Source organism: Medicago sativa, chromosome 8 (genome assembly GCF_051527215.1).
Source record: "Medicago sativa cultivar Bolivia chromosome 8, Bolivia_mono, whole genome shotgun sequence".
Taxonomy (NCBI): Eukaryota; Viridiplantae; Streptophyta; class Magnoliopsida; order Fabales; family Fabaceae; genus Medicago; species Medicago sativa.
In genome coordinates, this window is record NC_140756.1 from 8,367,762 (window position 1) to 8,395,627 (window position 27,866).

The window sequence follows — 27,866 nt, forward strand, 5'->3', positions numbered from 1 at the left end:
TATAAAATCATACATTTCTAAAAATGGGACATTATACACTAAAACCGTAGGGGTGAAGGTAATTTTATAGGATGTTTTGTTCATGTTGCAATTTCTATAGGAATTACATCACCCACATTAGTATGTGGGTATGCTTGTTTCAGATTTTAATGTGGGTGATGTAATCCCTATAGAAATTGCAACATGAACAAAAACATCCTGTAAAAGAGACCTTCACTCCCTAATTAATATTCCCTCCGTCTCACAATAATTGTCACTTTACCGTTTTTTCTTTTTTCAAAATAATTGTCACTTTAGAATACCAATACAACATTTATTATTTTTTTCCATTAATATACCCTTATTTATTGAATTTCATCCAACTTAACTACTCCACTAACTAATGACACTAATTTTACTATCAAAATCAACTCAACTAATCATTTCCTTAATAACCGTGCACAAACCTTAAACGACTATAATTTAGAGACGGAGGGAGTAACATAAAGTACTTCATCTTATCTTATTATACTTAAATATTACAACTACATAAGAGTATCTCTGAAACATTATTACGAAGGTTGGATTTGTACCAGCATGTACTTCATGAAGTTGTTGTCACTAAAATAATTTGCTTTTCATTCAAAGTGTTCCTTTCACACACATACAAATCATGTGTTTTCTTCAGTCTAGACATAATACAGTTGAAACCATACGACTGTTTTAAGGACAAACAACGTGAAATGAAGTAAACATTTTCTTTCTATAATAACCAAATCATTCTCTTGATAACAAAATTATTTTGTGCGTGACAAATGAAAATGAGTGTCTGATAGTGGTCAGTACTATGAAAGTATTCAGAAATTAAACGGAAGTAATTGCAAATCATATTCATTGATAAAATTGTAAATCATAAATAACCAATAACAGTTTAAAGGAAAATCAAGACACTATCGTCAAAAGACCAAGAGATATTAAAATGTTAACCAACAGCATCAGCTGAAGCACAAAACATCTCTTTGCTCGGTACTGGTCTCATTTAAAACAACTAATGCAATACAAAAACATGGAAACAATACAATCAAGCGGCACCCTTGCCCTTCTTCTTCTGGAGTTTCTTCATGTAGAATTCTAGCTCCTTACCTTCAAGAATGTAGCTGCGTATTCAAGGAAAAAAGTTAGGAGATAGAAATTAGATCAATATAAGCAAACAGCAACAAATTGAAAATATAAGCATTTACCCATCAGCTCTGCCGCATTGACCAGGTCGAGAAGAAATGCATGCAAGCAATCGTCCACCACCAAACTGCTCCTCAATGTGGGCATCAAGCTGGCGCTCTTTCTGGCGTTGCTCTAATTTTCTCTGCACATGGGCACTCTTTTTGACTTCTTCTGTAGCAGCCTCAGCCTCCTGTAATTGCAGAGATTATTAACATATTACTTTCCTGAACATATTACTAAGGAATATATCAAACAGAAAGTAATACACATCAGAGTAATTTGCTTTCAATTTCAACATATACATGAGGTGGTCTTACTATTCGACCTTATCCAGACATCTAAAACTAAATCCACAAAATTTCAGATGAATAAACACAAACAAAACAGCTTAAATTAATATAGAAGATTATTAACAAATCATTGCTCAGAAACTATGTGTAACATGTCAAGCAAACTAATACTATTCAGAGTAAGTTGCTTTCAGTATCAAATCCCAAGCCAAATAACATTTAAACAACCAAAACCAGTATAAAAATTGTGGGCATAAGTATAAAGGCGCAACATGTGCCAAGTGATTAACTGATCTTTAATATTATACATTATAATATCAAAGAAAACGGCGCTTAAAACAAGAAAAGTAAAATAAGCAGAGAAAATTCCATAAACATTACCTCCTCTTTCTTGCTAACATTTTTCTTCTTTCTACCAATATCAACACCATAGTGTTGAAGGTACCATTGCTTGAAGGGAGCAGCATCAACCTGAACAATAGCACTCTTCACAAGAGTCTGAGTTCGCACCAACTCATTGTTGGAAGCATTGTAAACCACATCGAGCAAACGGGTTTTGCGAGTGACAGCTTCACTTCCCCATGAGAAGTTACCGGTATCCAATCTCAAAGCTCTCCACTTCACATTTCCACCTCTAACACGAATCCTCCTCACTGTCTTGTTGCTTGATAGTTTTGTGTTAGCTGGCTGGCGACCGAGCTCGTACCTAGATGAAACAACCAAAATATCTTAGTTAAAAAATAATCATAAATTAGAAACCCAACAAATAATAACATTGAGACCCCAGTTCAGACATTCATGTGCGAAGCATAGGAAAATTTAACACGAATATTAACTATGAAAAGAGATCAACTATGAAGAGAGCTAAACTGTCCATTGATCTATAACCTAATTATTTATCAGAAAATATGTGCTACCTGGTACAAAATAACCATCCCAGAAAATAGAAATGTAAACTATGAAACAAATTGTGAGAAAAATAATTATAGCCAAAAGATAAGCGAAATGAAATGCTTTGTCATCATACAAAATATGTATGTTTACTTTCGGTGTATTTGTTCAACCTTATAAGAAAATAAAATAAAATAGATCTTATTTTTGTATCATAATTCACAAAATCTTCGTACCCCCATTTCAGGGTTAAATAATACGAAGCAAATTCAATTATAAAAATAATTTCTCTTTCTCTAACAACAAAAATAAAAGTAATGCAAATCTATAATCTTTAACTTTCATTTCACATACCAAAATCTATAAACTAACACTGATTGAAACTAGTTCTAGTAAACACTCAATCAAACATGAAATAACATTTCCAATTCCCACATTATATATAAACCCCAAAATCAAATAACCACCCACATTAAAAAAAAAAGTGAAAAATTTCATTTTTACAAAAAGCCACCATATCTAAAACAATTACAAAATTCTTAAAAATCAAAATGACCCAGAATCTCAACACACAAATCAGCTCCAATTTCATTATATATATAAAAAAAGAGTAAAACAGGTTTGAAAGCGTACTTTCTCTTCTTCCTCCATGCTTTCTTCTTGCCACCAGTTTCACGTCTCTTGTGCATAGAATCTCGTGAAATACCTGAGATTCAAAATCAACAATCAAAAAACACATTAGAGAAAGTTGAATATGAAAAAATGCATAGGATTTTGAGTTGATTGAACAAGATTAGAAGGAGTATGTACCCATCTTGAAGAAACTGGATGAAACGATGCAGCACGATGCGCTTCAACTAGCTCCGGCTCAAGCAGAATGTTAAACCCTAATGTGTTGTTTCTTATATACTCTCAAAATTAAGGTTGGGTCTTCATATTCACCGACCCGGCCCATCATAAACAGGCGCATTTTATTTTGTTCGCAGAAAAATAAAATAAAGATTTTTGTCATAAATATATAACGAATAATATGTTTTAAAAAAAAAAGTGATTATTAGATAAAATGATTTATCCTCAAAAAAAAAAAAAACACTGTGTAATTTTTTTTACACATACATGCAATCAAATCATGCCACATATTTTTTGAAGATATTATCAAAATTAATCTATAAAAATGGCACTTTAATGTGATTTAAATTAATTAGATGCATATTTAAAAAAAATTACACCAAAGTGCATTTTTTTAGGGAAGACACCAAAGTGCATAGAAATTAGTCCTCGTGAACTTAGCTCAATTGGTATGGACAATGTATAAAAATATGCAAGGTCCCCGACCACCACCAAAAAAACATTAATCTTTGAGATTTTCAAATTGATGCAATTTTTTTTTTAGTAATAATACAAAAATAATTTATATATGGAACCATAAAGAATCATCCATCATTATATATTTATACAAGAGTAATGTTAGAATCACATATTTTAACACATATATTTTAACCCACATATTTTATTACGTGGGTTCCATATTAATTTGATGGGGTTTAAGTTGATTTTAATTAATCAAAGAGAGTCTATTGAAATGCGTGTTCTTAACATCACTCTTTGTACAATATACACATATATATTGCATGTATACTCATGCTGAGACCTGACATTTTTCTTATTTACAAAATAATTATCAATTGTCATACTTAGAGATTATTCTACTTTTTCACATATAAATTGTGTGTGTAATAGATTATGTGGAATTATAGTGAGTGCCATAACACTATAGATTGGTCTTCTAGCCATACAGAATTATCTCCTACGAGAAAATGTGTATCCATGAGATTTATGATAAGATGTTTAATGAAAAATGTTGTCAATTATAAATCAACTTACCGAGAAATTTTATTATAGAAAATGAGATGAATTTAGTAAAGGAAAATATGTTGGGGAATAAGTGTAACAATATTAACCTAAAACAGTTTTGGATATTCAAGGGTATTCAGTTCAGATTTCATTGTATTATTTATTCTTGGATTTTTGACTCGTGCTCCGCTCGGGTTTCTTGTAAAGAAATTGACATACGAATAATAAAATGCAATATATAATTGGTAACGGTGAAAAAACGTGATAATCTATATTAGACAAAAAAAACACTTCATAAAATGTATGAAATCCGAAAATATTATAAAAGAAAATTCGGTAATCCTATCGGTATTTCGGTAAAAGAAATATGAAATTTTTAGTACATTGTCATGTAGTTTCATCACACATTGCGAAATACTTCCTCATATACGAAATTAGACGTTACATTGGTATCTTCACCATCTTCATCGGCGATCAATATCTTTAGTCCTTCTCTGGATGTAACTCTTGAAACAATAACATACAACAACTGCCCGTGAGAAAATACATGTTAAGTTCTTTGCGAGACTTAACAAAATTAATAAATAAGGATTTGTTAGGTTAAATAATTGCAAACCTAAAAGTGTAGAAAATATTTGCTTCAAAAAGAAAGGCAAGAGAATAGGAATGAAATTGGTGCGATGCATTTTTTAGATGGAATTTGTTAGGTTAAATAATTGCAAACCTAATTTGCAAATGAGCGGGAAAAATTAGGTTAAGTTGCTGCAGACTTAACAAAATTAATAAATAAGGATAAGTGCAATCCTAAAAGTGTAGAAAATATTTGCTTCAAAAAAAAGGCAAGAGGATAGGAATGAAATTGGTGCGATGCATTTTTTTTAGATGGAATTTGTTAGGTTAAATAATTGCAAATCTAATTTGCAAATGAGCGGGAAAAAATTAGGTCAAGTTCTTTGAGACTTAACAAAATTAATAAATAAGGATTTACTAGACTATATATTAGTCTTTTTAGTTTTTATACAAACTGAAGTTCCATATATAAGGCCCAAATTAACAAAAAAAAAAATAAAAATAAACAGGGAGTGAAATGCATCACAAAATGAAAAATCAGTCCAAATTTATGATATTAGGTTTTCCATTCAAATAGCTTAACCCAAAAACCAAAAATTGACAATCTAGCAAACACGCAATAAGGCTTCAAATTCCCACATCATATCATAATTCATAACTAGATTGATGACCCGTGCGCCGCACGGGTCTTACGAGCCGAAAATCTTTGTATAACAATAAAATGCAACAGTTTATAAGATCTTTGTATTAATTTGTTATTAATGCTAATAAGTAATTTTTTTATTATTTCCCTTAAAAAAGTAATTTTTTTATTGCTACTCGGGAGCTACAATTTGCCATCCGAACCATTGCTATATCTCGATTAAACTATAAGAACGATACCGCATTTCATGTTATTTGAAATTAGCTATTTGCAAAAGGATTACACTAATATCAAACCAATCCATTTATTTGCAGGATTAAAGATCGGTACAATCAAGGCTACATCTAAAGTTGAAGGTGCAATTGCTTTAGTGACTTTGCCATTAACATATGCCAAATAAAAAAACGCCGCGATTTAGAATGGAAAAAATTTGATACTTAATTAAACCGAAATTGTCTTCATTGAGAAACATAGTATGAAGCGTATAAATAGCAAATTGCTTTAGTGACTTTGTCATTAACTGCATTGAAAAACATCCTTATATATGACAACCATTGATGACTCTCATTCGAATATTCGAAGTTGTAACCGTAACGAAACATATAGTTAGCGGTAGAATTCGACAATGACCTAATTATCTAATATCGGCTTATGAAATATACATTATATATTGCTTGAGGTGCGGTGCCATATCCTTCTTGAAACCACTTTGCATAGTTCCGGCAATATCATACCGCATCAATTATCTTCACATTCTCTAAATTATGATGATCATAAATTTTTAAGTGTAATTCTTCCTTAGATCTAAAGCTTAAACCTTAAAAACCTCAATTCATTCATCTAAAACAATTTAGCATCAAGACACGGACAAAGTAAGCGGCAATCGGATTACGGTTGAATTGTTTCATCGGTTTTAAAGGGAAAATTGTCTCCACGTTCATAGTTGACAAAATTGACAGAGAGACTAATAACAATAAAGTACGATAATTAACCATGCTGAATTTAGCGACTTGCCATTAACGAGATGCCAAATCAAAAAATGCCGCAGTTTAGAATGTAAGAAAAAAAACTCCGTTATGAGAATATAAGACGGTACCACACATAATAATTTCGAGTAGCAGATCCGTAATATATTCCCTCAATGTATAAGTAGCATGAAATTATTTGAAACTCATTCTATCTTCACTTGTAATTGTGAATTCCAAATTAAGATGTAATTTAAACCATTAAAAAGCTGATAATTAGAAAACTATTGAATTTGTGACTATTATTTCCAATTATCGAGAGGACACAACAATAACAGTAAACAAAATAGTGCAGAAAAACTTTAAGTAAATGCTGTTATAAAGATTTCAAGAAACAAATTCATTAAACAAAACTGTAAAATAATCTCAATAGATATATATGTAACCATTGAAATAAAATATATTCAAGCTATATATTAGTAGTTTGTTGTGTTGCACGGGTGCGGGTACGGTACCCGGTACGGGTACGGGTGCGGGTACGGGATACGGCATTTCTCAAAAAACAAAGGTACGGGTACGTTAGGATAAAAAAATTAATTTAAAATAACATAGCATGAGGAAATTATATTGCTCAACCGGCGGATTCAAACTTGTAGTTCCGGTAGGAAAAGCAACTTGTCTTGGATTTGCTTTTTCATTAGCAATTCTGTCAAGTTCTTTCATCTCGGCAAGATATTCATTCGTCACTTTTGGACAAATAGCTATCCCTTTTTCTTTTCTCGGAGCAAATGACATCTTATTCTAAAATAACAACCCTTGTATGATATATTGCAATAGTTGCGGTTCCGGGTTGCATTATTTCCCTTTCCTTCACATTTAATTTTAAATGACAAAACCTCATTTTCTCAAGAAAAAACGGTTATGTGTACCACGAGAGTACCACATGCCGTACCGTAACCGTACCAAGGTTTAAAAACAAAAAAAAATATTGGTACATCATGGGTGCGTACGGTACGAGTACCATACGAGTACCGGTACCCGCGGAGTACCCGGTACGGGTACGTTTTGCAAATTGGAGTACCCGTGCTTCGAGGTAGTTTGGCGGCCAATCTTTGCATTTCAAGCACACAATATATAAATCAAACAGAAAAGTTAAACCCTTTATGAAATTTTGAAAGAGTGATACAACCAACTTTTCCAACTCTCTCTACTTTGCTCTATTTGACTCTGCTTTCTCCACCAACTTTTCATTATAAAATTCATTTCACATTTAACTAAACATATTTTTTCTTTCAAATTTTCACAGTAGTTTAAGCATGAATCTCAAGCAAACCAATAGGAGACTGAGAAACTACAAACATCGGTCTCAATGACACAAATAGATGAAAATCCTCACAATAAGAACGATGTTTATAGATAGCTCAATTTTTAGCTAGAATACAACCACAGAGAGAGAAAGATTTGCCCATAATACAAAATCCAACATTAAAATCAAAGTAATTATATGGTGCAAAGGCTTTTACAATTAAACAGCTGAATCTCTTGTATGAACAAATATATTGAGATGAACCACTATGCTGCCAATACACATTTCATTCAATACAATCATAGAGATAAATACAGCCACCACATCTGAATCTCATGTAATACAATCAAAGTTCAATTTTATCTGCATGTAGAAAAGCCCTAATTAGAAATTTAAAAAACATGAAGGAAAAAAAAACAACATAAGGGAAATGTGTGAGAGATCATAAGGGATTTACAAAGCGAATGACAGGAGAACCTTGACTATGCTGATGTTGTACACGTCATAGGTGCCGAAAATAATCATGGCAAGAAGGAAGCTTCGATTTTATCATTGTTTTCCTCTCATAAACGATTTGATGTCGGATTTGAAGAAGCAATTGAGAGGGTAAAGATTGAATATGATTTTTGCTGAAAAGTGAAAAATTCAGATTCGAAAACCCATTTTCTCTGTTACAAAGCAAAAGAGATAACTTAAAATCCTTTCAGAAAAAAATATGAACAAAATGAAGCAGAAAAATATCATTTCAAAGAAGAAGATTGAAGGAGTTCAGTGATAGATTAAATAAAAACGTCAAGTTCATGGTTAGAATAAGGATGAAGAGCTACGTATAATTTTTCTTTGGAATTAGCTGCTTTGGAAATAGCTAATCGACTGTTTTAAAAGCAGATTATGTTTTGAATTTCAAAGTGCAAATATCATGGAAGAGCTAACTAATGTGGTGCTAAAACCATGCCTTAATAAATGCATAGGAAGTGGATGGAACGTAAAAATAGGGAGACAAATTTTGAATTTCAAATTGAACATATAGATGGTGGGAAATTTTTTAGGGTTTAGAGGATTAGCAATTAATGCAATAGAATTAGAGGGAAAAATTAGGTTAAGTGATGGCAAGACCTAATAAGCTTTAAGAGTAAGTGATAAACCATAATCCAAAAGCCGTCCACACAAAAAAAATGTCATAACTAAACAACTCCATGAAGGATTCCACTTTCATGGAAAAGCGCCAATTCCACAACAAAGTAAAAAACTGGTAAAAATAAAAACGACCAAAAATCAAGAGACAATGGGCAACAAACTAAACAAAAACGAATGCGCTAAAAAAAGGTCTAATGTCATCATTCTAAAGGATGTTGTCCCAACATTATCAACTTAAACATAATCAAGCGGCACTCTTGCCCTTCTTCCTCTGCAGTTTCTTCATGTAGAATTCCAACTCCTTACCTTCCAAAACGTAGCTGCATAATCCAGAAAAAATAAATTAGGAGAACATATATATAGTTCAATAAAAGTAATTGAGCAACAAAATGAGAATTTAATTCTTACCCATCAGCCCTGCCACATTGACCAGGTCGAGAAGAAATGCATGCAAGTAATCGCCCACCACCAAACTGCTCTTCAATGTGGGCATCGAGCTGGCGATCTTTCTCGCGATTCTCCAATTTCCTCAGCACATGGTTACTCTTTTTGGTTTCTTCTGTAGCAGCTTCAGCCTCCTGCAAGTTACACATAAATCAAAAAGCAACATCAGCTACTATACAAGGAAAATGCAGGATGTAATTTGGCATATTCACTCCACTCTTTATCTAATGGGAAAGCATAATTTCAGCAGCATATCCATATATATTCTCATCAAATGAAGTACAATAGCAGGTAATGGAATTATATATTCGGCATTTGTACTTGCCAATGACAATCTAGGCACCAAAAATAAAATCAACAAAACTTAAGGTTAAGAATAAACATAAAAATATGAGAGATTATATACATTGTAGAATAGAATATTATTTACAAATTATTAGTTTCCTGAACATATTGCAGCAGTTTAGATAACAAAAGAAAAATAAGCAGGAAAATCTAAAAGCATCACCTGTGCAGAGTCCTTTTTGGCAGCAATTTTCTTTTTGTTACCAATTTCAACACCATAGTGTTGAAGGTACCACTGCTTGAATGGAGCAGCATCGACCTGCACGATAGCGCTCTTAACAAGAGTCTGAGTTCGCACAAGCTCATTGTTGGAAGCATTGTAAACCACATTTAGCAAACGGGTTTTCCGAGTGACAGCTTCACTTCCCCATGAGATGTTTCCAGTATCCAATCTCAAAGCCCTACATTTCAAATTGCCACCTCTAACACGAATACTCCTCACTGTTTTGTTGCTTGATAGCTTGGTGTTAGCTGGTTGGCGACCGAGCTCATACCTAAATAAAACCATCAAAATATCTTGGGTCAAACATAATCATAAAATAGCAGCAAACAGAAAGCCAACAAATTATAAGAATTAAAATTAGGACCACGGTTCAAAACATGCATGTACAAAGATTAGGCAATCACAAACGTAACATGAAGAATGACTATAAAAGGTGCTCAATTTTCAATTGATTTTACACGTGACGAATTAATTATCTGATGATATGTAACTATGAAACCAACCATGGTATTTGTGAGAAAAAAATGATAGCAAAAAGATATTTGAATTAAAATGTTTAGTCATCATTTACATTGACACACCATGTTTACTTTCAGTTTATCTTTTCTAACTTGAAGTTAGAAAATTATATGATCCTAATTATATGATCCAGAATATGAACTGCTGTTTGACTAAAAATGCCTAAAATCTATGTAGTCCATTTCAGTTTTGCATAAGAGGCATATTCTAAATTACCAGTCCAAATTTATCATTGTTTTAGGTTAAAATAGCATAATGCAAAAAACAAAAATTGACTAAAATTAGACTAGCAAAACATGAAATAACTATTCCAATTCTCACATCAAAATAAACCATAAACTCTAAGAGCCATCCACACGCAAAAATGTCACAACCAATTTTAGTCCATTTTCGCTAATATTTCAAAATAAAATAAAAACAAGGGAGCGGACCAGAGTAAAAAGTCGGTCCAAATTTATAGTCCTTGTTTTTTCATTCAAAGAGCATATCTAAAGACCAAAAATTGACACTTCCAATTTCCACATCATAATAAACCATAAAGAGCCACCCACACACAAAAAACCGTCACAACTAAACAACTTCACCAAGGATTCCATTTGGGGACGATCCAATAATTTTTAATAATAAGTGAGGACTAAAACAAGTATTAATATGTGAAATCTTTTTTGTTTATAAAATGTAATGAAAAATGTTTTTTTTGTTGGTGCGCCTAAAACCAGTGCTTTAGCAGAACTACCATCTAACTCTACACAAACCCTAATTCCATATTCATTAAGAACCGCAAATACCAAAACAAAGTAACAAAATCGTAAAATTCAAACATTCCAAAAATCTAAACACAGACATCAGTTCCAATATTAGTAACAAAACGAAAATGTGGAAATAAATCAAAATCAAATAAATGAATAAATGATATATAGAAAAGAGAATAAAGGTTATGAAAACACACTTTCTCTTCTTTATGCATGTCTTCCTTTTGCCGCCAGTTGCAAGCCTTTTTGTCCTCCTATCTCTGGAAATGCCTGATTCATAATAACAATAATAAGGAATTTGATTAGAGAAAATTGAATACGAAAATAGTAGTTAATTAGAGTATGAGATTGATCGAAAGATATCTACCCATGTTGAAGGATGTTTGTGAATGAAGGAGGGTTCGTCTTGTTTCTCAGAAGGTCAAATGGTCGAATGCTTGCTCACTCACAAAAAAGTTTACAACCTAAACCCTAATGTCTCGTTTTTATATACTAGGGTTGCCGCTCCATGCATGCATTTCAGAAAGAAAGCCCAATATTCTCCCACTTTTTTTATTAAACCCTAATTTGCTCCATAGTCCCTCTTATTTGCTCAAAAAAGCCTCTCAATTTATCGGAATGTATCTCCCGATGACACAAACCTCTTAGAAAAGATACATTACAATAGACTTTGTTTGCATTGGTAACAAACTTTTGATCAAGTTTTTGTAGAGAAAATATATGCTAAGTTTTTTTTTTTTTTTTAAGGAAAATATATGCCAAGTTGTTTAGATGGTAATTTAAATTATTTTATATAAATTATATTGTTTGGATAATAAATTTGAAATTTTAAAAATAAGGGATTATGTTTTTGTAAAATAAATTTAAATACCACTCATAATCGATTTAAGAATTTGACATTAATTTCTTACTCTTTACAATGTGAATCCCAAATTAATTAGTCTTTCAAATTATGCAAATTCGTTTTAAAAAATATATATTATGCAAATTTGTTTCTACATGCTTCAAAGCTTTACAATCAATCCTCATTTTTAAAATTTTGTGGATCAGCCATTGTTTTTTTTTTTTAAAAATTAAAATTTAATCCCTAAAATTTTCAAATTTTACAAATTAACCATATTTAATAAATGCCCCCACAACTTTTTGAAATTTAAATTTTGACGCAAAATATTTTAAAATTCATACTTTAATTTACTTTTCGTTATATATTTGTACTTAATCCCAAAATTTAAATTTGTAAAAAATTTATAAAAATAGTCCTACCAAGTTGAAGAATGAATTTTATTACTCTACCCAAACAAAAATATTTACAAACAAAATGAATTCAATTGAACCATTTAAACCAATAAGAGAGTGAGTATTAGAGAGTGTTCAAAAGAGAGTGTTGCTAGGATTTCTCTTCCTGGAATGTGCAGTTATCTAATTCAAACCACTCTAAGAGAAAATGCATGCCTTCTTATAGTACATGCTCAATTTTCAACTACAAAAAACCCAGCAAAAGTCGTGCATATGCCATGATTAATGACATTTTGAGGCAGACCTCTCTATATTGAACTTAGTGTATAGTAAACAACTAGAAATTATTATTAGTAGAAATCATTTTCCACAATTTTAACATCCCAAATATAAACTAAAAAAAATAGCTAGCATAATGTTTCTTTGGTGATGAATTCAGCTAGAAATCAAGTGTGGCAGAAAGTACATGTGCAAGCTGAGGAACATTTGCAACCAGTTCCAGCTGCAACATTCTTAGGACATGCGCATGGGTTGCAACCACAGTGCTCCCCGCAAGAGCATGTTGTGTGATCAACTTCACTTGAGGATTCACTCCTTGTGCAACTGGAAATAATTAAACCAAACATTTTAAGGGTATGAAACAAAGAGCAATTTACTACTAAAAAAATCAAAGAGCAAAAACTCCTCTAAAATGGCCAATTTACTTTTGAGAGTAAAGTGAATCATATTTAATATTATGAAACAAATCAATAGTTGATCTAATATGTGTGGCTCGTAATAGCTTATATAGTATAGCATAAACAAGCATGATAAATCATAGGTGATTATAATTATTTTTTTAGATAAAAAAAAAGGCAATATCATTAATTAGAAACTTACATACACAAGTAGAAACTGAGATCTAATCAGTTGAGCTAAATTTATGAACATAAATAGTTATAATATATTGATTATTTTCACTTTAGTAAACTAATCATGACTCAAATTTAAAAAATCCATAATATTCTTTGTGTCTTAGCCTTTATCAAATTAAAAGGAAGAAAAATCAATGTTTAGATAGCTCAAATGATTTAAAACCGATAATGAGTTAGAGGTCATGACTTCAAACTTATACAAAGAAGAAAAATCCACCTACCTTCGTAACATCTGCCATTTAAAAAAATGTAAAAACTACTAATAGGGAGATATTAAATCAAATGTAACATCCAAAGAACACGAAAAACAAAAGAAATCTACCTGCAGGTGGAACCACCAGCAAACGGAATTGTGCAGCCACACATAGTCACGTACCCTTCTCTCTCGGATGCTTCTATAGTTTTTAAACGTTAATGTCGTTCTTTTTAAGGTTTTATAATTGGCTTCATTACCGGTCAAAAGAATATGAAAGGAATGAGAGGAGATAATAAGCCTACTAGCTCTTGTTATTGAAACTCGAAACCAAACATGACCAATATTTCGAGAATTCAACCAAGTTATGATCATGCATTCATGATTCATAGTGCTTGTGGCGCGACAAGGGTGGAATCATTTTTTAAATTTGCCTCAAAAGATTGATTGATTGTTTTGTGTTTGATGGTGAAATTTGGAGAAATATTCAAAGTTAGTTTATATACAACGCCAACACTCTAATGAGGTAAGCATGGAAATAAAGGGCAATACTAAGGCTATCACTAACATTTGACCTGCATATTCAAGCGTTAATCCATTGAAGACCACTTTCTCCAAGTGGACACTATAATTTCCGCCCCTCAGATAGTATACCAGAAAACCAACTATTAGTATTCAGAAACTTTAGGACAATTTCTTTTTTACTGCTCCCTTAAACTAAATTTGCATAGCAGAACTTGATAACACAAACAAGAATGTGTCCACTACATAATGCAAAATCTACAATGTCAAACAACTTCGGTAAATCAATTCATCAACGCAACTTTTTCTATTCATGACAATAGAACAAATTGTCCCAAATGACATGCCTTAAAATCCATTACAACTATTAAATGTTGAAAACAAAAACTTAAAAGACTGATTTTAATGAATTTTTCATGGTGCCCTATGCCTTGCTGTCAATACTCATGGGCTCAGCATCCTTTGGCGCCGATTTCTGCATGTTATATAAATGTACAAGATTAAACAAAGAGATAAGCAATTTAAAGCATATTTTGTCTTCAACTTGAAATCATATGCACCATCCAGAAGCGAAAAAGCATTAATGAGTCAGTAGAGATGGAATACTCACATTAATGTCAGAATCCAACTTCGTCATTTTACTGAACATATTCCCATAGAACTTTGCGTCCTTTTTATTGATCTCCTTCACCTTTTCCTTCAAGGTCTTGTACTCCAACTTCACATCCCTGGTTCAAAAAACACAATAAATTTTAGTTTACAAATCCTAGCCAATGATACAATTAGTTGATTTTTGAACCAGTCTATAATAAGTAACTTATTAGAACATTTACCTGTTGTTAGGGTCAATCTCAAGAGCTTTCTTGATATCAAATTCAGCCAAATCAAAATCAGCCAACTGGATATATGCCTGAGCCCTTCTATAGAGGGCCTTAACATTTGTGCTCTCAAGCTCCAGCACCTGTTTATCCATGTAAAAATCAGTTATTTTTAGGTTAACAGGAGCAGTGATATCCTACAAGATGGGACACATCAAGCGTACCTTGGTACACAATTTCTCTGCCTGTTTATAGTCTTTCAACTTCAGCTTGCATGCTGCATTGTTCAGATTACAAGCAATTTTCAAGGCCTTGGCACTTTTCTTCTGCTCTTCGGTATAGGAAGTATCATACTCTATGAATTTCACAGCCTGCATTAGGGTTTCAGTGTAAGAAAAATGTCTCAAAAAATATAGATTGAAGATGAGGGTGAAATATAGTAATGTATCTTTGGTTACCTTCTCATATCTTTTAGAAGCTTTTGCATATTTCCCAGTTTTGAACAAAGCATTCCCTTCTTCTTTCTTCTTGCCCGCAGCTTCTACCTTCTCTCCAGTTGTCATGTCCCATGACTCCTTATCCTAAAGCAAGTAATGGACAATGTATCAGTGCATACACAAAGCTGGGAGTTAGGGGAAAAAATAAACATAATCTTATTCGGTTCAGTCTAAAGAATGTCCAGAAAACACAGAGGAATTTGAAAATATTAATCAAGTGTAAGATTTAACCCTGCTAACCAATGCTAAATTTTCTCCATTGTTTGAATCAGTGCATATAATACATGCTAACCAATGCTAATTTCCATTATTTAAAACTTTAACCAAAGCCCTAAAAGCACAGTTAAGCATTTCCCTTCATATTGTTCCAAGACAAGCAACTTTCCGGATTAACAAGACTTCCGTGCTAAGATGGCAAAGAATCACCAATTTTACTGATTTCAAGAAATTCAATTACGGCTTGACGACAATTACAGATAACAATTTATTAACATATACAGGAAAAAATGGTGAAAAAATCAAAAGAAAAACATCAGACTTGGAAATAGCAGGGAGAAATAATCTATAAATAGAAGGCAGTTCCATGGTTTGTTCTTAATCTTTGTCAGTTTCTTCTTAATCTTCCTAATTGCCAAGTTCCTTTCAATAATAAAATTACATTAACCCAATAGTGAAATATATCAATGCACAATTGCAGAATATCATTAAGCTATTTATTTACCTTTATGAATGATACTAACTCAACCTCATAATACAAGGTTGAATTAGGAGGGACCACAGCCAATTCCTGCCGAGACTCGGATGAACCAAAAGCATACTCGGGTGCAATAGTCAACAATGCTACCTCACCCTTCTTCATGGTCATTACAGCTCTATCGAGCCCATCAATCACTTGCTCTGCTCAATACAACAAACATTCACTTCTGTCAGTTGGTGCAAAAACAAATTTATGGGAGACGGTAAAAACATTGCGACAAAAAAAATTACCCTCATCTGTTGTGAATTCAAACAGCTCTGCTTCATCATCGCCATGGCCCTTCTTCAAAAATACAGTGCCATCTTGCAACTTACCAGTTAGTTTCACTGCAAAGATGCAAAATGAGGATAATAATATCAGAAATCCATGCACTAAATCCATTAAAATGCAATGAAAAGAAAAGAGCCTTCATTAGCATCAATGATGATTTACATTTTACAACAGCTCCATCATTTGGACGCTCATATCCTTCTCCTTCCTTGACAATCTTTTTGATAACCTTCTTGTCATCAGTTACTTCGGAAACAGTCTTCCAAGAAACTAACTCAAGGGTAATCTCCAATGTTGCATTAGGTGGAACTGCACCTTCATCACCATGAGCTGGTTTGCCTTTCTCACCAAATCCATCTATCACACAATAAAGAAAAAAATAAATATCAATATTACCAATGAAAACCTTCATAAAGGAAAGTGTTATATAATCATTTCCCAAAGTGTTGCGTGGAAAACTTACATTGTGGCTTCACAGTCAAGATCACTTTCTCTCCCTTCTTCATAGTCTTAACAGCCTTTGACAATGCAGGACAAAAATAACCTGTCTCATGGCGAATATTATGTTAGACATCACATATAAGAAAATATGAAAAAGAGAGACAGAAACCATGATAAAATTTGTTCACACTGACCCTCCTTCACTGTGAACTCCACTTCATCGGATTTTGCTACTAGCGTTCCATCATCAAGACGCACTTCATACTTAACTACAACAACACAAGTGCATTTTATAGTTAACACAAACTCAAATAATAGAGTCATTCAATGAAAAATGAAAGATACTTGTAATATGTTTACCTAAAACTTCATCAAGATCCTTAGGGTTTTCCCATTTCTCCCCCTCCTTAACTATCTTCTTAAACAACCCTCCATCCTTACATATATCCTTCACACTAGTCCAAGACAGCAGCTCAACATCAAATTGCAGAGTAGCATTACGAGGAATAGTTGGAGGAGAACCAGATTCACCATAAGCTAACTCAGGTGGAATGGTGAAAAGAGCATTTTCACCTTTCTTCATGGTTTTAATGCCCTCATCCCATCCTTTAATAACTTGCCCTGCAAAATCAACACATTACTTATAAATACATTCAAACAATGAATAAGGAGGTAACTAAGAGTATCAGTCAAGGTAGCTTATGTTTGTCAACCATGGATTGCAAATTCTCATTTAAAACATAATACTCAATTCCAAATTCAAAAATCATAATAACTGTCAACATATACAATTTCATTTGAGAATAGCAATGATAACATCCGCATTGTAGAAACTGCTCAAATTAAAAATCCAATTACTGCGATCAGATACTACAAAGGAATCTATGTACATTCCAAAGAACTTTTTTACAGCTAGCTTTGGTTTATCATATGACACAAGCAGTAGTGCAAGTGATAAAAAAACTTGTGAAATTGACTTGTGAGTATCAAGCACCGACACAGACACCGAACACAACATTGACACAGACACAGGTAAAAATTTAAAAATTTAATTAATTGAATGCAATCATATGTGCTGGCACGGACACATGTCAATCATGCATGTGCCACGCTTAAATCAAAAGTGCCAATACTGCAAAACTTATGATATATCATCTATAAGCCGTTTCCAACTCATTTCAATACATTCCATATGATAAGTTGATAACTCATCAAAACATATGATAACCCAATTTTATGAAAACATTTAACTACATTCCCTATTACATTATATAGAAAATAGCTAATTCACAAGCACTGGTGTGATAAGGACTTATTCAGTAAGTGCTTAACTGAATTACAATTTCATATAAACATAACCTAAATGAAACATAGAAATTAACGGACCCAATTAAAATAACAAAAATCAAAATGACGTCGTTCCAATGCACTAACCTTGTCCAAGAGTGAAATTGAAAGTAGTTCCCCTATCTCTGCTAGAATCAAACTTCGTACCATCAAGCAACGTTCCAGTATAATGAACTACACATAAAAAATTACAAAAATCAATAAAAATCAGAAAAAAGCTTAATTCAATTCAATTCAATTCAATTAAATCAACAAAGAACGAACATAGGTACCGTGAACTTCGTCGCCAACATCAGGAGTATCCCAACCTTCACCTTCTTTGAGAAGCTTCTTCTTCAAACCTTGCTTTCCGATTTCCTTTTCCTCACCGACCTTGAGAATTGGATTATCGCCGGCGGCGTCAAAGTCGAAATCGTCGTTCATGGAATCAACCGCAGGAATATCGAAATCTTCGTCCATGATAGAATGCGGAGATGAGTGATGATTGAGGAATGAATTGGTTCGAGAAATTCGTGAAGAAGAAAGTGGGAATGTTAGGGAAGAAGGGAGGGTATAAATGTAAATGGAAAAGAGGTTGTTGAAGGGTTTCGAGAGAGTTCTATTTCTATGGCTAAAATCTCAGAGTGACTGTAGTTTACAGAATCGAGGGTTTAGTAGATGCTTCTAGATGCTGGAATTTTCACTTTTCACCTTTTTACACCCTCTATTTCATCATTATTTACTATTTTTGTTTTTTCTTTTTCTTTTGACAAAAGCAAAAGGAATTTTGCATAAACTAAATTCCAATATTTTACTACCACTTACAATGATCAATTTGAAAATAAATTAATTTTTCAAGGACTAAAACAAATGACAAAGACAAAAAATAAAATAAAAAAACATTTGTAAAGACCAAAACTAAATACAAAAATTACAGAGACTAAAGCCAACAAATGATATAATTGAAGGGGCAAATTACATAAACCTAGAACTAGCTTTCAACATGTACATTGATTTTCCTAAAAAAACATGTACATTGATTTAGAGGTTCTAGATAAATGGCCTCAAATTACAAAATTTATGGTACTTTTACTTCTTATAATTTGAGCAAATTTCGATCTTGTCAAAATTCATAAAAGTCCAAAACCAAAAAAACTTCAAATTAAAATGATGGAATCTATATATTTTTTTATAGGGGGTAAACTAGAAATAACATATACTACATGAGGTAAAACACTATTAAACTTAAATGTAAATACTATGTTTTTAACTATTCATTGAATCTTAAGTTCTTATTTGTCTTAGACTAGACAACATCCACTCGATCTAAATTTAATTACGTGAGGATAGATAATACTAAATAATATACTACCTCCGTCCTTTATTATAGGACCCTTTTAGAAAAAAAAAATTTTTGTCTCTTTTTATAAGACCCTTTTGATATTTACAAGTATATTAATTATTTCTTTACAAAATTACCCCTATTTACTCTACATATTTTTCTAAAAAACAATAAATTCTTTCCTCCCTATTACTATTTAAAAGTCACAAATATTTATACATATAGTTTTGATCATAATCAATTTTCCTTAAAAAAGTCACAAGTATTAATACATATAGTTTTAATCATAATCAAAATCAAAAATTTATATATGAAAAAAAAACATTAATAACCAACGTACACTCCGCTCTTTTTATTGTGTTAACACATAAATCACAAACAATGTTTCTTTTTATGAAATTTTGATTAAAATTGTAGGGTGTATATATATATATATATATATATATATATATATATATATATATATATTGCACTTTTATATTGTAACAAATTATACCTGTCTTTTTTAATGATACTAACAATATAATATAAATTTTTATCATTTTGAATGACACCAACAAAGTAGCATTTTTATAATCAAATTTATTGTAGAGTATAATTGAAAGTGAAAAAACGTATTTCATTTATAGAAACGTATGTTCATCTTTCCACTCTTTTTTATTGTGATAACACAAACATAAATATAATACTGAATATTTGCAAGTCAACAAATATTTGAAGGGTACCCCTCAAAAAAAATTGAATTGTAATATAGATAAATTCAGCCCAAAATTATACCCAAATACAGGAGAATTTGTGCGAATCTATTTATAAAAGTACCACAGCGGATCGCAGCATGTCAAGAGAATTACGTGACTACGTTTTAAATTGAACATTCTAAGTAAAATTACGTGACTACGTTCTAAACTGAACATTCTAAGTAAAATGTAAGTAGAGTTTGTCAATCTTGTAGACAATGACTTTGATTCCGTGGGAAATGTTATTGAGATGGGTTGATATAGATGCTTCGTCATTGAGAATCTGAGACTTGCCCATTTACAATGAACTGGTACATAACAGTATTCTTGAAATAAGTTTCAAGCCTGGTTCATGCTAGTCAAGAGATGCATTGTTCCGACAAGTGGATCGTTTGATCATGCGAGTTGGGAACGAAAGAACACCATGTGGAGCATCAACAAAAAGGACAATTTTTAAACATTTCAAGAGTAGTAGTTTTGAATATCTTAAAGTCCCAATTACTACAACTTGAGTAAGATGCAAGTTGGATAAATTCCACCCCTTTCCTTTGCCTTTCTAACTTGGATAAATTCAGTAGAATTAGGAAATGTTTCACGAGAACTCTAAATCCAAGGGAAGTTTCTGCAAAATGTGATGAATTACGGAAAGCATCTATATTTCGGGACAGAGTTTGCTTATTGTGCATATTCCTAATGAGTTAGTTCCCTCTGGAAACACTTCTGATGCGAAAGAAATCAGTTTTTAAGAGATTGCCTAAAAATCTCACACGATATTATTATATACATTAAGGCATAAATTCAGGGGAGCCTCTGCAATTTTTATCTCTCTTTTAAAATTAAAAATTGTTCATTAAAATACTTGTATTTGTCATTAACAAAAATGGGAGATTTTAGAATCAAGTTGGTTTGAAGAACAATGATCTCTAATTTTGGTTTTGATGATAACAAAGTATATAAGAGAGCAATTTATTCCTAACGTGTGTTTCAATGTGTAGAAAATCTTTTCGATATTGAAACCAAGCAAATCATTTTGAGATGTGAAGAAAATCACTAGCAAAAGCAAATCATTGAGCTTAATCTGGTGGTAAGCCATTTCATTTAGAAGGAACAAAAGGTTACTTCATCAGATGGAAGCGTACTCTACATAGAAAACAATTCATTTGCACCGAATAAGTAGAGTTGTCTGATCTGAATTGAAAACAATTCTGCTAGGCCAAAGAAGTGTAATGTCACTTTGTCTTATTTCTATCATTTCACTTGATAGCTGTTGCTTCGTCTGATGGTCAATTTGTATGATTTGAAGAATAGCTTTGGATCATCTGGTCAGGAATTCAATACAAATTATTTGAACCAATTATCCTCTCTGATAGAATCAATTTCTCATATGAACTTTTTAAGAAATTCTTAATCACCTTAAGATTCAAATGTCTTGAGGATAAATTTCAAATTCCCTTGTAAAGAATCAAATTTTGAAATTATCAGATATCTCTTTGAGTATACTTCAGTGATTCCAATCAACATTCCAAAAAAGACAATCCTGAAATACAATCAAGCATTGATTCAATACCTCAATATGACAATCGAATCAAAACTTCAAAGAAACATCAAGTCCAAAATACAAAAAGGCACGTAAACCAAATTTCAAATACTTGCTCATAGAAAGCAAATTCCAAATACTTGTAGATAGCTTATCATTTGTATTTTATCTAAACATTTTGTATCACCTTTTCTAATATTTATCTTGTAATCACAAATACTTTATAATTTTCACTTAGTGAAACCTCCAAGGGCTTGTTTAAGCCAGTAGCTTTGAGAAGACAGAGGACTTAATTATCTCAGCATATTTATGGAGAGATCTAAAGTATAAGTCAAGTTCACAATTTATTCTCTAGTGGTTGTAATCAATTGATTATAGTGGAACATCCTTCAAGGTTAAAGGTACTAGACGTAGCAACTATTTTGTTGGCGAACCAGTATAAATCCCTTTCCTCTATCTCTTTATCGTTTAGTTGTTTACTTTTGTGTTGCTAAACTCACATTGTTTTTGAACAATCAGTTTTAAAAGAAAAGGTTTTAAGTCACACACAATTCAAACCCCTTTTCTTGTGTTTTTCTCACCTTCATAGTATTCCTCAAGTTTTAATCATGTTTAATAATAAGTGGAAGATGCCCTAAAAACGATGAAGCTTGTTTTATATAAAATGGTTGTGAACCTTGGGATGATGGAGGTAAACAAGATCTTTGGATACGATTAGGAGGAGTCATTTTGAATTAGTTGAGACAAATTGGTGTGAATGTGGTGATTTTAACTCTATCTGAGGTGAAGAAGAAAGGAAAGGTAGGATGACTGAGGATGCCTCTCAATTCATCAATTTCATCGATGATTCAAAGTAAGTAAATTTTCCTCTTCATGAAAGGATATTCACTTGGTCTAGGTTGGATGGATCATCAAAGAGCATACTTTATAGATCAGTCTTGTTACTAGGATGATGCAACATGTGGCCAGATAGTGTGGCTGAGTCAAATTGGAGACCACACCCCTTTCAAATGCTAAAATGTTGGACTAAATTTACTGGTTATACCATGAGTTTGTGAAGGAACAATGGCATGGTTAATTTTTCAATGGATGATTGATGTGGATTTGTTTTGAAGGAAAAGTTGAAAAGGACTGAAAAACAGTTGAAGAGGCTAAGGAAAGATTACTTGTTTTTGGATTTGAAAGGTGAGGAGGGTGCTATGAATGATTCAAAAATTTTAGAGAAGAGACATTTATCATCGCAAGTTATATTTAGTCTCTCTTTAGTATAACCATTTGAATTTAATATGCATTGAAAGTATAAAAGTTTTACGCATACGTTTAGTCACATTTCACAATTTAGACATCTGCATTTGTACAGTTGTATAGATAATTTGTATAGTCGTATAGGAATGATATTTTGACATCCAATTTTAAACAACTTTTCAGGGACAACCTTTTTCCTTCATTCTTATTGGACAATAACAATAGAGAGAGAAAAAGGAAGAGAGAGAATAAAGGTATAATGAGAGTATGAAAGAGAATTGTCACAAAAGCTGTTGAAAATTGGTTGTCAAAATATCATTTCTCATACCCATAATCCCCCATGTTAAATAAAAATGTAGAAGATTACATACTGAGACACAAACAAAACAAACCATATTTTGACATCAAATGCACTAGGGTCAATTGAGATGGAGAATACTCACGTTGTTGTCGCAGTGATCCAATTACATTCCCATTCCGTTCTACTCGGCGTTAAAATTCCCTTCTTAGAATGCCTGCATCTGCATCCGTGTCGCCTGGTTTATAAATCAAAAGCAATTACATTTTACAAGAAAATTCCATCACATCCAAAATTCAAACAATTGAACACACTCAAAACGTACCGTTTCATAACTTTTTTGACCTTAAACTCCTGCGCCTGCTTGTTTATGTAAAACTCGGTTATTGATTGTTGTTAGTAACGACGAGGAGTTGTTATTTTTTATAAGATGAGAGACATCAGCCATACCTTTGCCCTCAATTTGTCTGACTCTTCATCATCTTTTAACATCTTCTTGCACCATGAATTTCTCATATAGCAGTCATACTTCAAGTCCCTGACAACTTTCTTCTCATTATCAGTAAAGGAAGTATCATCCTCTATGAACTTTAAAGCCTGCATTATGGTTTCAGTTCAAGAAACAATACATGAAGTGGATGAGGGTGAAATATATCAGTTTAGCTTTAAATACCTTCTCATATTTCTTAGAAGCTCTTGCAAATTTCACATCAAATTCCAATTTATTCCCTTCGATTTTCTTCTTACGAGCAGCTTCTATCTTCTCTTTAGTGTTCATTTCCCACGACCACATATCCTAAAGCAAATAATGAACCAATGAATAAATCCATAAAGTGACGGCATTATCCGACCTATATTTTTTTAGAGATAGAAGTCAGAAAGAACAAAATAATAGAAATCACTCTTATTTATATCCTGCAAACCATTGTCCGGGAAACAAATGAGGAATATGAAAATTATCTATTAAAAAGTGTAACGTTTAATTCCGCGAAACAATGCTACATTTTTTCCACAGAGTAATTTCAATGATTTGAATACTTAATCACCAGAGCCCTAAAACCATTGTTAAGTATTTTCCTCTTTATTGTGTCAAGAGAAGTAACTTTACAAATAAACAATAACAAGGCTTCCTTGCAAGGATGGTAACGAAACAACAATTTTATTTATGTCAAGAAATTCAATTTAGGTTTGACAATCAACATTGATGATAAATAATTAACCTAGAGATATGAAAAATGGTAGAAAAATGGAAACACAATTACCGAAATGGTAGAAGAAACACGATTACCAAAATTGGAAATTGAAGAAAGAAATAGTTATAAAAGTAAAAGGCAGTTCCTTGCTTTGTTTTGAAAGTATAGATTCTCTTCTTAATCTTGTGAATTTGGTCAAACAATAGTTCTTAGTGTTCCTTTTCAGTGATAGAATTTCACTAACCAATATTGAAATAGATTAATGCACAATTGCAGATTATGGTTAAGTTATTTATTTACCTTCAAGAATGATACTCGCTCAACCTGATAATACATGGTTGAGACTATAATTGCATTAGGTGGAACTAAACCCTTCTCACCAAGTCCATCTATAACACAATATCAAGATTACTAGTTAAAAACTCTTTTTAGTCAAAAAACAGATCATTTTCTAAAGTGTTTTGCAGACAACTTACATTGTGGAGACACAGTCAAAATCACTTTTTCTCCCTTCTTCATGTTCTTAACCGTCTTTGGCAATGCAAGACAAAAATGACCTATCACATAGCAGGTAAACATAAATGTAAGACTCCCCAAGAAATGAAAATCCAAGAGACTATTAATAACAATTGTAGGCAATGACCATCCTCGACTGTGAACTCCACTTTATCAGATTTTGCTACAAGCGTTCCATCATTGAGACGTGCTTCGTACTTAACTGCGATACCACAAGGAGTAGAGCTCATAGTTAACACAAAGTAAGATACTGGGATAAAATTACATATGATAGAAACATCAAGATGCATACCTATTACATCACCAGGATCCTTACTGTATTCCCATTTCTTCCCCTCCTTGAGTATCTTCTTTAACAAACCTCCATCCTTGCATATATCAAATTGTGTAGAAGTAACGGGAGGAATAGTTGATTTACCACAAGCTAACCTAGGTGGGATGATGAAAATGGTATTTTCACCTTTCTTCATGGTTTTATCAACTATATACCTTCGTGTGATAACTCGCCCTGCAAGGTCAAGGTAACTATGTGTTTGTCAAACAAGGATTATACACTATGCATACGGACACTGTTGGGTAATAAACTTGATTTGGTCCATTGGACTAATCAAGTGTTGTTCAATTAGCTAATAAGTGGTGTAGTCTAAAGAAAGTTTTAGAGTGGTGTAGAACTAGATTGGTAGTATGAAGAAATATTATTAAATGTATGTAGTTGAGAGAAGTATGTAGAACTCTCACTTGAAGTGTGTAGAATGTTATCTTACGATGTGTCTAGAACTCTCCTTTGGAGCCTATAAAAAGGGGAGAGTTTGTCATTTGTAAACCAAGCAAGTTGAAGGAAGAAAATAAGAATGAAACTATCATCTCAAGCAATAGAAATTTTTCTTCTCTCATCCTCAATTCCTCACAAAGTTCTCACTATAACCTTCTTCCTTTTCCAACAAAGTGGCATTAGAGCTTAGGTTCTGAGAAGAAATTCCTTTCTAGTCATGGTGAGCAATGGAACGGCATCCTTCCAAGTGCAACTTCTTAAAGGGAGTACCTATGATAATTGGTGCATTAAAATGAAGGCTCTTCTTGGAGCACATGATGTTTCGGAAGTTGTTCATAAAGGTTATAAGGAATCACAAGTTGAGAATTCCTTAACTAGAGCACAATGAGACATTTTGAAGGATTCAAGCGAGAGAAACAAAAAAAAGCTCTCTTTCAAATGCAACATCTGCTATAGAGGAATAGGAAGCTTCAAAACTCTTGTGAAGGTGAAGAAAAAGTAAAAAAGGTATGTCTCCAAACTTTATGTGGTGAGTTTGAATCCTTGCATACAAAAGAGTCAAAGTCTATTTCCGAATAGTTTTCAAGAGTCATCGTTGTTGAAAATCAATTTAAAAGAAATGGTGAGAAGTTAGAAGATGTGAGAATAATGGAGAAGATACTCCGTTCATTGGATCCCAAATTTGAACATATTGTGGTGACAATCGAGGTAACCAAAGATTTAGAGACTATAACAATAAAGAAACTTCAAGGATCAATAGAGAAACTACGGGAGAAAGAAGAAAGTCAAAGAAATGAGATAAGCCAACAAAGTCATGGTAGAGGTCGAGGACGAGGCCACCGTCGAGGACAATTTGGACGTGGCAGTGGTGGAAGGATGCTTACTTTGGAAGCAATTCCAAATGAGTTTTTCAAAGGAGTCAAACTCAAGATCCAAAAAGCCGCTCAAGTTTGCTAGGTAAAATCGGTTATTTCCTCATTTTTCATTGATGATTTTTCAATAAAAAAGGGTATGTTTCTTGAAGCAAAAATCGAAGTCTTTGTTACCTTCAAGAAGACATGGTGAAATAAAAAAGGATATGGCAATTCTCAAGCTAGAGAAAAAAATTTATGGACAAATCAAGTTTAAGGGAGGTGGGGGTGTTGGATAATAAGCTTGAGTTGGCCGATTAGACTAATCAAGTGTTAGGCCTAGTTAGCTAATAAGTGGTGCAGTCCAAAGAAAGTTCTAGAGTGGTGTAGAACTAGATTGGAGGTATAAAAAAATAGTATTAAATGAATGTAGTTGAGAGAAGTGCGAAGAATGTTATTTTATGATGTGTACGAAACTCTACCTTGTAGCCTATAAAAAGCTGACAAGCAAATAGTAGAAGCAAGAAAATAAGAATCAAAGGTATTCTCTCGAGCAATAGAAATTATTCTTCTCTCAAATATTATCTCCTCCTCAACTCCTCGCAAAGTTGTCATTATAATCTTCTCTGTTGCCAACGAGACACAAACACAACACTTGACACTAACGTCGACGCCCATAATAATTTGAGAAAATAACATAATTCAATGTAATCACATAAGTCGGTGCAATGTCGGTGTCTTCAACTTAACAGGTGACAACAATGACAATTCCATACAGTAAAATATGAATCAATCAAATTAAAACTAAAAAACAAAACAAAATCAATGAAAACATCAGCGTTGAATGCACTAACCTTTGCCATTTCTGCTGGAATTAAGCCTACGGAGTGATTTGAGCTGTACAAGCCGAAAAGTGGGGAAGAAATAATCTATGGCGTTCATGAATGGCTTTGCAATTTCTGTAAATAGTAATCAAGTTAACAATAACAATTTAATACAAGTCTCAATCAAATAAATAATGCACTCACCTTGTATAGGTCCAGGGGCGGAATCATAATATGTGCTCATAATTTAGGAAAAGTAGAGAAAATGTAGAGATAAGAGTTGCACGAGAGAGTTATACGAATATGAGAGTGATTCTAAAAGAGATATGAAGGAGTGCGTGATTATGGGGAAGAAATAGGGTTTCTTTCGAGACAACAAAATAATCGGTGAAGTGAAGCCGTGAAGGGGTACTAGGATTTCTTTATAAGCAAGCTAAT

The 27,866-nt window shown here is 32.6% G+C and overlaps 5 protein-coding genes across 5 annotated transcripts; all 5 read right to left on the bottom strand.

Moving 5' to 3' along the window:
* Nucleotides 1–843: 843 nt before the first annotated feature.
* On the bottom strand, nt 844–3,260 carry LOC146896670 (small ribosomal subunit protein eS8-like). The gene is made up of 5 exons (XM_085737402.1): nt 3,192–3,260; nt 3,015–3,087; nt 1,872–2,196; nt 1,221–1,390; nt 844–1,136 (listed from the first exon to the last, which is right to left on the bottom strand). Exons 1-5 carry the CDS (start codon nt 3,193–3,195, stop codon nt 1,061–1,063), a joined length of 648 nt encoding a protein of 215 aa, XP_085593528.1. The 5' UTR covers nt 3,196–3,260; the 3' UTR covers nt 844–1,060.
* Nucleotides 3,261–8,779: 5,519 nt separating this feature from the next.
* LOC146896671 (small ribosomal subunit protein eS8-like) lies at nt 8,780–12,033 on the bottom strand. Its single transcript, XM_085737400.1, has 5 exons — nt 11,507–12,033; nt 11,337–11,409; nt 9,809–10,139; nt 9,265–9,434; nt 8,780–9,176 (listed from the first exon to the last, which is right to left on the bottom strand). The coding sequence occupies exons 1-5, from the start codon at nt 11,508–11,510 to the stop codon at nt 9,101–9,103; spliced, it is 654 nt and encodes a 217-aa protein (XP_085593526.1). The 5' UTR covers nt 11,511–12,033; the 3' UTR covers nt 8,780–9,100.
* Nucleotides 12,034–12,657: 624 nt separating this feature from the next.
* LOC146896672 (class II metallothionein-like protein 1A) lies at nt 12,658–14,055 on the bottom strand. Its single transcript, XM_085737403.1, has 2 exons — nt 13,612–14,055; nt 12,658–12,978 (listed from the first exon to the last, which is right to left on the bottom strand). Exons 1-2 carry the CDS (start codon nt 13,653–13,655, stop codon nt 12,822–12,824), a joined length of 201 nt encoding a protein of 66 aa, XP_085593529.1. The 5' UTR covers nt 13,656–14,055; the 3' UTR covers nt 12,658–12,821.
* Nucleotides 14,056–14,219: 164 nt separating this feature from the next.
* LOC146896673 (peptidyl-prolyl cis-trans isomerase FKBP62-like) lies at nt 14,220–18,759 on the bottom strand. The gene is made up of 13 exons (XM_085737399.1): nt 18,407–18,759; nt 18,222–18,308; nt 17,148–17,408; nt 16,982–17,056; nt 16,810–16,890; nt 16,509–16,703; nt 16,307–16,402; nt 16,041–16,216; nt 15,281–15,403; nt 15,047–15,193; nt 14,838–14,965; nt 14,615–14,732; nt 14,220–14,479 (listed from the first exon to the last, which is right to left on the bottom strand). The coding sequence occupies exons 1-13, from the start codon at nt 18,591–18,593 to the stop codon at nt 14,429–14,431; spliced, it is 1,725 nt and encodes a 574-aa protein (XP_085593525.1). The 5' UTR covers nt 18,594–18,759; the 3' UTR covers nt 14,220–14,428.
* A 2,480-nt stretch (nt 18,760–21,239) lies between these two features.
* LOC146896674 (70 kDa peptidyl-prolyl isomerase-like) lies at nt 21,240–27,559 on the bottom strand. Its single transcript, XM_085737404.1, has 10 exons — nt 27,459–27,559; nt 25,274–25,489; nt 25,109–25,183; nt 24,942–25,022; nt 24,766–24,854; nt 23,946–24,068; nt 23,723–23,869; nt 23,598–23,632; nt 23,418–23,510; nt 21,240–21,729 (listed from the first exon to the last, which is right to left on the bottom strand). The coding sequence occupies exons 1-10, from the start codon at nt 27,544–27,546 to the stop codon at nt 21,606–21,608; spliced, it is 1,071 nt and encodes a 356-aa protein (XP_085593530.1). The 5' UTR covers nt 27,547–27,559; the 3' UTR covers nt 21,240–21,605.
* Nucleotides 27,560–27,866: the final 307 nt, after the last annotated feature.

Excerpts from the sequence above, each read along its gene's own strand:
- LOC146896672 (XM_085737403.1), bottom strand. The coding sequence starts at position 13,655 with ATGTGTGGCTGCACAATTCCGTTTGCTGGTGGTTCCACCTGCAG. Across the intron at positions 12,979-13,611 it reads GCTGGTGGTTCCACCTGCAG|TTGCACAAGGAGTGAATCCT; the intron begins GTAGATTTCTTT and ends AATTATTTCCAG.
- LOC146896674 (XM_085737404.1), bottom strand. The coding sequence starts at position 27,546 with ATGAACGCCATAGATTATTTCTTCCCCACTTTTCGGCTTGTACAGCTC. Across the intron at positions 23,633-23,722 it reads CAGACAAATTGAGGGCAAAG|GCGCAGGAGTTTAAGGTCAA; the intron begins GTATGGCTGATG and ends ATAAACAAGCAG. Across the intron at positions 23,511-23,597 it reads GTCAAAAAAGTTATGAAACG|GCGACACGGATGCAGATGCA; the intron begins GTACGTTTTGAG and ends TTTATAAACCAG.
- LOC146896673 (XM_085737399.1), bottom strand. The coding sequence starts at position 18,593 with ATGGACGAAGATTTCGATATTCCTGCGGTTGATTCCATGAACGACGAT. Across the intron at positions 16,891-16,981 it reads GGAGTTCACAGTGAAGGAGG|GTTATTTTTGTCCTGCATTG; the intron begins GTCAGTGTGAAC and ends GCCATGAGACAG. Across the intron at positions 15,404-16,040 it reads AGTTAGTATCATTCATAAAG|GATAAGGAGTCATGGGACAT; the intron begins GTAAATAAATAG and ends TACTTGCTTTAG.
- LOC146896670 (XM_085737402.1), bottom strand. Across the intron at positions 2,197-3,014 it reads GCATGGAGGAAGAAGAGAAA|GTACGAGCTCGGTCGCCAGC; the intron begins GTACGCTTTCAA and ends TGTTTCATCTAG. Across the intron at positions 1,391-1,871 it reads ATGTTAGCAAGAAAGAGGAG|GAGGCTGAGGCTGCTACAGA; the intron begins GTAATGTTTATG and ends CTGCAATTACAG.
- LOC146896671 (XM_085737400.1), bottom strand. Across the intron at positions 10,140-11,336 it reads ACATGCATAAAGAAGAGAAA|GTATGAGCTCGGTCGCCAAC; the intron begins GTGTGTTTTCAT and ends GGTTTTATTTAG. Across the intron at positions 9,177-9,264 it reads CAATGTGGCAGGGCTGATGG|CTACGTTTTGGAAGGTAAGG; the intron begins GTAAGAATTAAA and ends TGGATTATGCAG.